Genomic DNA, 11,088 nt, shown 5'->3' on the forward strand with positions numbered 1-11,088 from the left:
ATCTGTGGACCATTGCACATGCAGTACTTAGCATTGCAAACGTTTACCTGTTGACACACACAAACTATGGCCTACCTGTGTGGAGTGTAAGCACAGGAATCTCTAGCCTTCAAGGGATGGTTCACCCAAAAAGGGAAAATATTGTCATCATTTACTCACCCTCATGTTGTTCCAAACCTGTATGAGTTTCTTTCTTCTGTTGAACACAAACGAAGATATTTTAAAGAACGTTGGTATCCAGACAGTTGACAGCACCCATTGACTTCAATAGTATTATTTTTTTTCCTACTATGGAAGTCAATGGGTTCCATCAACTGTCTGGATACCAACATTCTTCAAAATATCTTCTTTTGTTAACTATCCCTTTCAGTTAATTGCTTATGAACTGAACATAGAGTAATTTTCTTTTCTTCACATTTTATACAATTGCATACTGCTAACTTATTTGGTGTAATTATATCAACTGATCCATTTAAAAAGTTCCCATTCATTCACCAAAGAAAGAAATTGCAGTTTGTGGACAAAATGTTATCGCCATAACGACAGCACAATTTCTGTATGAATATACAGCATATTGCATTAATTTAACCAAAATTCATGTAATTGAATAAATAAATAAATAAATAAATAAGATTTTAGAATGGTCCCATTGCTCTCGTAACTTCAATAGTGTAATGCCGGATGAAATATGAATACATTTATTAATAGGCCTAATCTCGGAATTAAAGCTGCCACCAAAGGAAACCCCTTGGTAGTATTTCAGATGATGATGACAACAACACCAGTAATAATAATAATAATTATTATTATTATATATATATTATAATCATATATATATATATATATATATATATATATATATATATATATATATATATATATATATATTATATATTAATAATAATAATTATTATTATTATAATGACCACTGACCAATAATATCAGTATAATCACAATAGCATTAATATTTCTTCATCCGTTTGGAAACCGATTTTGTAAAATATTTGGAAATTAGAAGCCCTTCTCAAATGTAATGGTTAAATTTTGGACCATGTTACTTTTTAATGTATTGTTTATTGTTATTTCATCAGACTCTCAGCTCACTAGATTTTTAAGTGGCCATATTAATGTCCACTAACCCTGTGACTCTCTCTCGCCGTCTCTCCGCAGCGCTGGAGGAAGTTGCAGTGCACCTGTTCTTCACCGCTGCTCTTCACCGCTGCTCGGCCAGTGACTACAGTTCCCACGTAACATTGCGCAATGTCCCTCGATCCGCGCGCTGCGCCAGTCTGCTCGAGGAACCAGTCCGTCCGTTCGCTCGCTCGCTCGGCCTTTTTTTCTGCTTTCTCACTGTTGCCTGGTGTCAACCTACGCCGAGAAAGAAACATCCCTCCCTCTTCCCCCCTCAGCGGCAGCTTCCAATTTGCCTTCGCTTTTCTTTTCGCCTCTTCCATTGGCTTGCGCGCTGCCAGTCAAGCGCTTCCTCTTTACAGGAGAGTTGAGTAGCAACAGCTCGGAAACATCTGGCTGCCGCAGCTCTCGTCGCTCCGCTCGCCTGCTCTGTCTTTCCTGCCACTGCAGGTTGTTATGGAAAGCTGTTGAAAGTCAATCGAGTTGTTTTTCTCGCTGAGAGGATTAGACGGAGGAAGCAGGAAGACGTTGGACCTGGTTGTCTGTAAGTGCCTGTGATACTAGGTGCTCTTTAAGGAGATGAAAGGGGGGTTGGAGGCACGGGCTGGATTGTTATGGGGAAAAGTAACGATCTTTTTCACGCGACTGTTGGTCTTTACGCGTAGAACGAGTTGCTCGAGCGCGTGGCATCGGGGCCTGTCGCAAAACTGTAACACTGCAGGTTGAATGCTTACTTTTTATTTGTTAGCCACACTAGCTAGCTTTTCCTGAACGTACGGGGTCAGGATCCAGAGAAAGACCGTCGGCAGTGCTGTGTGTGTGTGTTTGTGTAGGAGTAGCCTGCTATAATACCATTTCCTTCCTAGGTGGACTCGTAGTTTATTTTATTTCAGCGTATATTTATTTTGTAGCGTAGCTTTTAAGTTCAAGAAGGGCTAACTTGGCACAATTCCGTCTTTCTGGAGAACTTGCCAGGTTTGAAAACAAGTTTACTTTGAAATAGCACAGTATAAAACAGTGTGTTGGCTTAGTTTTTTTTTCTTTTACCTTCATGCTGACCAGTTGCTTTGTAAACCAAAATATATAACATTGTGCATAAGCAAGGCTAATCGTACGTATTTTCCATGGAATTAAAAGCTCCTATTAGTTGTTTAAAACCCCCTGAGATCAAGTGTAATGTTCGTGACAGATGCAGCAAACTCTTCATTCTTGTGCTGTTTTATGCATTTAAAAATATTTTTGCATGTTTGCATGAGTTTTTAAAAAAAAACTAACTATTCTGTTCATATTCATTAGTGTGACATCCTTCAGAAGAGACCTTCAGATTATAGTTTGGTATCTTTGTTTTGCTGATTTTAGTGGTAAACAGGAAACTGTTGTTTGGCTTGTACCAACGAAGTTTCTGAAAATTAACACCATTATAAGTGGGATACTTCAGAAGAAAGGAGGTATGTAAGACCTAATGCGGAATACAGTGTCTTTTGTTTGAACCGTACTTATAAAGCCTGTATGATTGTTCCCATTGTTTCTTATTTCTCCCCCCCCCCCCCCCACCCCCCCTCCTCTGTCAGTTGTCCAAAGGGTTAGTAAAATGAATGACGGTAATGGCGCAGCCAGTGAACCATAAAGAAGTCGAAAACAATATCAGCTGCGTGGATCTGTCAGTTGCAAATGTGCTGTGCTGGCCTTTGTTTATGGTTACTGGAAGGAGAGGGGGGAAAAAACTTGAGGGTATTTAAATTCTCAGTGCAGGAAACTAGGTTAGAAAAAAGTGTCGGCTTTCAGACGGTCCCAGTTCCAAGTTCTTCTTTGCTGAGAGATTACAACTAAAGGGGGGAATTGGCTAGTTTTCTACAGAATCACCTCACAACACTTCCCTTCCTCCCGTTTTTAAAGGGGGGAAAGAGAAACAAAGTTGTATAAAGGAGAGGCTGGTGGCAAGAGTGTAGAGGAGTAGCATATGGCACTAAAAGGAGCACAGCTGGAGGTAGCATTTCCATCTGAACATGATGTCAGAGCAGCTGACAGGCTGCCATCCCCCAGTCTTTTCTTCTAACGCACAGACTGGGAGTTAGTGTGTGTGCGGATCTGTGTGCAGGAGGAGGCATCGCATTCCCCTCCAACATCTCCTCCACTTTGCATCTGTCCCTCACAGTTTGATTTTCTCTCTCTTTCTCTCGCGTCTCTACCCTTTCATTGATTCGGCGGAGGGAGTTACAGCCGGCGCTACCACAACAGTGGACTTAATCAAGTTGATGCGTACTGCAGGTACTGTACCGGGGGGTCCGGGCAACAGGGATGTGTTTTGAATAGGGAGCTCTCGTTAAGTCTTTTTTTGCGCGTCTGCCATCAGCTATCAGAGTGTGGGAAATGGGAAGTAAAGGATTTTGAGCTGGTGTAGCGTAACCAGGCTGGGGACAAGTGACACTTTTTGTTGCCATGAAGAGGGTTTCCAGGCAAGCGTTTCATTATTCTGTTTGTTTACAGGTCTTCTTTTCAGCCACTTTGTTCTCAATGGCAAATTGTTGCTCTGTTGTGACGGCATACAGTGGTGTGGTTGGTAGGTTAGTTTAGTATAGTATTATTGAATTAAAACTAGAAACTCTTATGTGTTTACATGCTGTTAATCTGTCAAAATCTGTTTTTCTTTTAAATAACGAGATTTTCAGTCCAATTGAACAAAATTCCTAATCTGCTAAAGCAACTGAAAATACATAAATGCTTTTAGGGACTAGGGAGATAAATCTGCAACTTTATATAATCACATGCGTTCTTCAAAATGTCCCGTCTTTAGGCTTTTGCTCATCTCTCTCTGTCTTTTTTTCTGTTTGTAAGGACTAATTTAGAACTTGCAGATTTGAGCTGCCTGAATTGGCTAGACAGCTGTAATCGCACTCCTCCTAGTCTTAATCTCTTTATCTGGGCAGCAGCTGCCATATGGTCTCAGTCAGCTGGATCAGATGTTCATAAGCCTCCTTCTCCGTCCCTCTCTGTCCTCCCAGTCTCCTAATTTGATCGCTGCTACCTTGTGAGCTGTCCTGCAATCTTTATTTTTAGCCATCTTAAGGATTAGGATTGATGTGGACTACGGGGCACTTAAAGTGATTGTATTGTAAATCTGCTGTGGACCGCCTCTTTGGGGAGGATGTTCCATTTCTCCAAAGATTTGGGGAGGGGGAAAAGGGGAGGAGAGGGTTGGCGAGAGGTTTGTTATCCCCCTGTCCCCCTATAAGCCCCTCATTAATGAAGGTCTGTACGCTGTTTGGGGTGGGGTGGGGGGCTTTGGCTTGCTATCCCAATCAGATTTAAATGAAGATTCAAATGAGTTCATTTAAGTCCGCTGGTTGAACATGACGCTGGTGCATTTTTTTAGATGGGAACGATCTCCGCGGGTAACAGGTGTGATTTCATATTTTTTAGTTTTTTTGTTTAAATTAGCCCTTTTTTAATTTGTATATAGTTTGTGTAACCTTTTTTTAATACAGTGTATATTTCTAGTTTTTTATCGTATTTTATTTGCACATTGTCCGTCTTTGATTACGCACGTCATACTGATGTTCTGCTACTTCAGTTGTCGCAACCTTTGAGATCATGGTACTTAGTATACTTATGCAGTATGCTCATGATGGTGAGCGGTTTGTGTACCTGTAAGCCTGTTACCTATACTTGGCGTCCTGGCCAAAGTGGGTTATTATAAATAACTGCTCCAGGAGCGCAGAGAGTAAAAACAGGAAAGATTCTCTCGCGCAGGCATCTGTAGAATCAGGACTTCAGCTTCTTACATCACGGCATCTGATTAAACTCAAATGATTCTGATGGGATGCTCACAGATATATTCCTTTAATGTAACTTGCAATAAATATATTTTTTATTTACATTTTAGTGTTAATTTCCCAGGTTTTAAACTTTTAATTAAAAGGTTTAGTTTGAAATGTAATAGTTAACACATCACTGCTTACTTTAAAGTGAGAAAAATACAATTAGCTTAATGTGATGTTATACTTTTTGCATGTGCTTTTTTGTAATCCTTTTATGTCAAGACTGTGGTGAACATTTTTCCAGTGTTCCCACAGGGGAGGAGGGAAGGAGAGAGAATTAGAGTGTGAGAGTATGTCTGTGTGCATGAAGCGAGAGAGAGGGACGGAGCGGGTGGGAAAGAGAAGTTCCACACAGAGCACAGACAAAACAATTGTTGTTCTAGAGAGCCTCACTAACATCTGTGGTCTTTTGCAGGTTATGAAGACAGCATGGAGTTTCCAGACCACAGCAGACATTTGCTACAGTGTCTGAGCGAGCAGAGACATCAGGGATTCCTTTGTGACTCCACTGTGCTGGTCGGTGATGCCCAGTTCCGAGCCCATCGTGCAGTGCTGGCTTCATGCAGCATGTACTTCCACCTCTTTTACAAGGACCAGCTAGACAAAAGGGACATTGTTCATCTGAACAGCGACATTGTCACGGCCCCGGCCTTCGCTCTCCTGCTTGAGTTCATGTACGAGGGAAAGCTCCTGTTTAAATCGCTTCCAGTGGAGGATGTGCTGGCTGCTGCCAGCTACCTCCACATGTACGACATTGTCAAGGTGTGCAAGAAGAAGCTCAAGCAGAAGGCCACGACTGAGGCTGACAGCACCAAACGGGAGGAAGATGCATCCAGCTGCTCGGACAAGGTGGAGAGCTTCTCGGAAGGTGGAAGCACGGGCCGGCCGGCCACCGCTGACCTGCTGCAGAGTGATGACGAGGACATGGAGAACAAACGGGACAGCCCTCAGGAGCCGGGGAGCATGTGGATGAGACTGCCTTCTGACCGGACCACGTCTCCCACCACCAGCCCCAGGGAAGCAGAAACGCACGGTCCCGACACTGGCAAATCCCCTGCCGGCAGCCCCAGCAGCTCCACCGGCTCCCGGTCCCGTCGCTCTGCAGCGTCTCGGAGAGTCTCCGCAGACACAGATTGTGTGCTTGATCTCTCTGTGAAGTCCAGCCTGGGCGGTGGTCCTGGGGAGACTATGGCAGGCAATCATTACTTCTGCAACTCTGTCACCCCAGACAGCCTTCAGAGTGCCCTGGTTCAGGTCAAGGTGGAGAAGGACACGGGCTCGGACGACGATGAGCTGGTGAGCGGCGACTACGAGATGGAGCACAGTGGTGTGAAGGAGCCGCCCAGCACCAACGGGACTCACATCAGCCTTGTTGCGCAACGGAGGCTGGGCCTGGAGGCTCACCTTTCGGCCTTGCGTGAGGCCTCACTGGCCAGCGAGCTGGAGCGGGACGACAAAGGAGATGACTCGGACGTCCTAGGAGGGGACAGTGAGCGAGCTCAGGAGGTCGCAGGGGTCGAAAGCGCCCTGTTGCCTTACGTCTCCAGCATGCTGGGGGCTCCACATACCCAGATCTTCATGTGCCCCTTATGCAACAAGGTCTTCCCCAGCCCCCATATCCTGCAGATCCACCTCAGCACGCATTTTCGCGAGCAGGAAGGCGTACGGGCCAAGCCGGCCAGCGACGTTAACGTCCCCACCTGCTCCATCTGTGGCAAAACCTTCTCCTGCATGTACACGTTAAAGCGCCACGAGCGGACACACTCGGGTGAGAAGCCCTACACATGCACTACTTGCGGCAAGAGCTTCCAGTACTCGCACAACCTGAGCCGACACGCTGTCGTGCACACACGCGAGAAGCCGCACGCCTGTAAGTGGTGCGAGCGGCGCTTCACGCAGTCAGGGGACCTGTACCGACACATCCGCAAGTTCCACTGCGAACTGGTCAACTCGCTCTCAGTCAAGAGCGAGGCACTCAATCTACCCACGGTCAGAGACTGGGCACTGGAAGATAGTTCTCAAGAACTGTGGAAATGAACGCTAAAATGATAGCAGACTGTTTGAACTGCTTGTTGAATTGATGAGAGAGATCTGAGTGACATTTTTTGGGGCAGAGTGGTGAAGGTAAGAGTGGGGCAGAGTGACGGCCGAAGGGTCTGAATCAGTCATTTTTCTTGTATGTACATTGCAAATCTTGTTGAATTGCACTTTACTAGCACATGAAAATGTTACTACTGATTTTTTCTTTTATTATATTTTCTGGTTTGTTTAGGGTCTCTTTTTTTTTTTCTTGTTCTCCTTGGGTTTTTATAAAACATGGGTGCTGGTCTCAGTAACCAACTTTGACAGAAAAATTATTCATTGGGATTTTCAACTGTATATAATTTACAATATTTGTATACGCTCCTAAATTTCAAGGAACATCTGCCATGAAAAGCATATGAAGATTTCAGGTAATAGACGGAGGAGTTTAAAACTAAGGACACACTAAACGGGTACAATGGTCATATATTTACCTGTACACACTTGCCTATATATATATATATATATATATATATTTGCATACCTGATGTGTGACTGTGGTTGCGGTGCATGTGTATTCATGCACATACGCACATGTACACACGTAGTGTGTGAGCAGGTCAGTCCTTTAAATCCCACGAGCTAAGCTCGCGTTACTTAAGCTCTTGTACATTTTTGACTCGTTATAGGAAACTTGACTGATGGAAGACAAACAAGGCACTCATGCAATGTACATTTTCCCTTTTCATATCAATCAGTTGCTGCATTTCCTCTATCCTTTCTTAATATGATTTGAAGTCATTTTCACATTTTAGTTGCAGTCTCTCTACATCACTCGTTTGCTACTGAAGTTGGTTTTTACATCGGCTGCATTTCTAGAGATTTCTGTAGTGTTTTATTAAGACTTTTCGTTTTTAAAACGGAATCTGTTGTTGCATGATGTCTGACCTGTATATTGAAAAAGATGTGACTTGCTGTATTGCTGTACACTGTAATTGACTGATTCATTACAGTCAGGGCACCTGTCTGTTGAGAAAAAAAAGTACCTTTAATATTACCGCTGTAGAAATTGCATGAATTTTATTTAACTTTTTTTTTTGTTGTTGTTTTGCATCAGAGAGTGTATTTTTTAATTAACTAATTTGATTCCTTGGTAGATTTGAGTTTTTTTTCCTCTCATTAGAGAATGAATCGGGGGGGTTTGGTGAGATGTTTATTCTGGGCTGTGAAGATTGTGGAAATGCACTGACGTTAGGCTGCAGTATCTACACATGGGAAGCGATTCGGTCTGGGCTCGCTGTAGAATTCGGAGGTTAACGAGGGGCCAGGTGTCAGCAGAAGCTGAATCGCTACGTTTATTGTTCAGAAGGCTAGCGTTGCTCCTGCTAGCGTCTCCTCACGCGCTGCTCTTCCCAGTGCTGGGTCCTCAACTGCTGTTTGTCTCAGTGTCCTGTTTACTGGCTGTTGTCATTTGAATCATGTCAGCTCTGTTTGTAATTTATTTATTTATCTTTTCAATTGGCACTTGCTTCAGATTCGATTGCCATGAAGACACATTTGCGTGGCTGATGGTACAGCTCTTCTTTATGGGTGTCCTCAGCAGCGCACATCTATTTGGAGAAAGCTGAAGGATCTTTAAACAGCATAAAGCTCGACACACTCTGATCTGAGTGGTTTGTGTGCGTGTGTTTGTTCGATACATAAGTCTTTTTTTTTTCGCCACTTGAAGATGTTTGGCAAGGTTGGCTGCACCTTTTGAAGCTTAATGAAATTAGAATGATGTGCAAAAGAGGCCTTTATGAAATGTCTACACCTAATTATTAACCTAATTGAATTGACTTTGTTACACTGAAGAAAAGATCTATAAATTTGTGATGGTTAAAACAGTTCAATTGTTAACTTTTGCAGCATTTGTGATTTTGAAAAATGTTTTTTTGTATTTTTTTTCTTTAAATTCTTTTAATTTGCAAAATTATATTAAGGTTTCTTTCTTTTTTTTTAGATTGTGAAAATTCTATTAATTTTGTTTGTTTGTTTGTTGGTTGGTTTGTTTAACAAAAAACACTTTCATTGTCAAATCCAGAGAAATAAAAAGCAAAGAAAAATGAGAAACATATGGCTTAGCGCTGTAGACATAGATCAGTCACTTACACAGGGCTGAAATGCTTGAACTACTTTAGTTAGAGAGGGCCGGGGGCTCCGCACATGTTTCGAGCGGGACAGGAGTGTGCGGTACACGGGCCTTTGCAGGCCTCAGGAACGGTCCTTCCATATATTTGGCTGGTGCAACGGCTAGTGAAAAGGTTGAGCTTTGCCAACAGCGCACGCTCCTCATGGCGTTTTGCACGGTGGTACTTTTACCTTTTGCACTCTAAAATGTGACCGAAAAAAAATATCAACTGTAGGGTTGATTTGTTTTCTATGCTTTCTTTTTCTTTACGCTTTTTTTGTTTGCTTCTATTGTACTTGACCGCCTTAAACTACTGTTATCAGCTTATACTCAGAGGTTGAAAACTGGAAACTGTTGCTGGAATACTGGATGTCTTTCTTTGACTTTTGTTCAATGGAAATTAAGCTGTGAAATGGCCTATGAAGCATATCCATAAATTGGACACCCCTTTAGTTTACTTGAAACCCGGGAACCCCAGTGTGAAGAACAACTCTGTCAAATTCAAACTTGGTGGCTAATGAGTATGGGCAAGAAAAATAAATATCTGTTGAATTCAAGGACAATCGCTGTCTGGATTAAAAAAAAAAAAAAGAAGAAGAAGATGATGATTCGACTTCACATGTAATTGCTTCCCTTCTGAGATTTTTTGCTATGTTGACATTGTTCTTTTTATGGATTTAGACATTTAGCTTTGACAATCATAGTATGTTTCATTTTCTCAAGGGAAGTAAATTATGAGGCTGTTTAGTTTTGTACTTTTGGTGTGCTGTTGGTGAAATTTTTAAATTGTGTGCAAACTGCAATAAATTATAAGAACCTTAACCTCTCCGTGCCATTTTTCTGTCAGAAACTTCTGGCGGGATTGCCAGTGCAATGACGATGTGCAGATTGGTGAGACGGTGTTTGTGTTTTTGCATTCAGTTCAATAATCTTATTTACTGTAGATGCTCGTGTGGGTGGAAACATGTTTTCCAGTGCGTGAGGTCTGTGGATTGAGTATACTGTCCGAGTGTGTGTGTGTGTGTGTATATGTATGTGGTCTTACATTGCTCATGTGTATATGCTGCTTTAATGTCTGGCTGGTGCTCCAGTAAAGGCGTGGGTTGGACCTGGGAAAATGTGCAGCAGCTTGTACGAAGACCATCCCCTCCCCCTGCCTCACACACACACACACACACACACTCAGTCACAGACTGCTTCCAAAGCTCCTCAAGTACAGTTTTCCAGAAAACAAATCAGCTTTATCTAATGTCTCGCTGTTCGGCAAACCTGGCCTACAGATGCACTAAAGGCTGACCACTTTTAAGTCAGCGAGCGTTACTCAACAGGCCACTGCCACAGATGGTCCTGTGCTGTAAGCCTGCCCCCCCTCCTCATACACACGCCACCTCCATCTAATTGGTACGAGATTTAGTTTTTGATCACGTTTTTGGATTTAAGATCCCTTTGCGCCTTTATTATCGTGAAAGTATGAAATTGTAAACGTAAAAATTTTTTTTTGAATTTTAACAGTAAAAGACCGTAAAAATGCTTTGGTAAAAACATGTTAATTGGTTAATTGCAAGTTCCCTTAAAGTTCCAGTTTTTGGCAGTGAAAAAGTTATCTTATAATTTACAGTGAAAAACTGTAAATTGACATTCCCAGAGTTCTCTGTGACACTTCACATTTGATGGTTTTTCTCTAAAATAACAATGCTCCTTCTTGGTTTTTCATTACTTAAGTACATCAGGGTTTTATTTCACATCTAATGTTGTTAAATACATTTTTATTAACATCACATTTTAGTGTTGTGTATTTCCGTGATGGTTTTTTATGTGTATGATCTTGAGCAACTTCAAAATATTAGCATTTACCTCAGCTTGTGGAGCTACTAGAGAGTTTGATTCATCATGTGGATTTTTCACTGCCTGGTGGTTGTCAGTGTATTATAAAAGTACAAAACAGGA

The 11,088-nt window shown here is 42.3% G+C and overlaps 1 protein-coding gene across 3 annotated transcripts; it reads left to right on the forward strand.

Moving 5' to 3' along the window:
* Nucleotides 1-1,469: 1,469 nt before the first annotated feature.
* zbtb18 (zinc finger and BTB domain containing 18) lies at nt 1,470-9,735 on the forward strand. Of its 3 annotated transcripts, none has more exons than XM_079855783.1 (2): nt 1,470-1,675; nt 5,365-9,735. In XM_079855783.1, exon 2 carries the CDS (start codon nt 5,379-5,381, stop codon nt 6,984-6,986), a length of 1,608 nt encoding a protein of 535 aa, XP_079711909.1. In that variant the 5' UTR covers nt 1,470-1,675; nt 5,365-5,378; the 3' UTR covers nt 6,987-9,735. The 3 variants fall into 3 exon arrangements, with proteins under 3 accessions (XP_079711909.1, XP_079711908.1, XP_079711907.1); XM_079855782.1 differs by lacking the exon at nt 1,470-1,675 and adding an exon at nt 3,175-3,399; XM_079855781.1 differs by lacking the exon at nt 1,470-1,675 and adding an exon at nt 4,374-4,530.
* The last annotated feature ends 1,353 nt before the right edge of the window (nt 9,736-11,088 follow it).

The sequence above is a fragment of the Squalius cephalus genome (assembly GCF_949319135.1).
Source record: "Squalius cephalus genome assembly, chromosome: 21".
NCBI classification, from domain to species: Eukaryota; Metazoa; Chordata; class Actinopteri; order Cypriniformes; family Leuciscidae; genus Squalius; species Squalius cephalus.

Bases quoted from the DNA above. Each gene is read 5' to 3' on its own strand.
- zbtb18 (XM_079855781.1), top strand. From the start codon at position 4,482: ATGACGCTGGTGCATTTTTTTAGATGGGAACGATCTCCGCGGGTAACA. The intron at 4,531-5,364 runs GTGTGATTTCAT...GGTCTTTTGCAG, and splicing joins ACGATCTCCGCGGGTAACAG to GTTATGAAGACAGCATGGAG.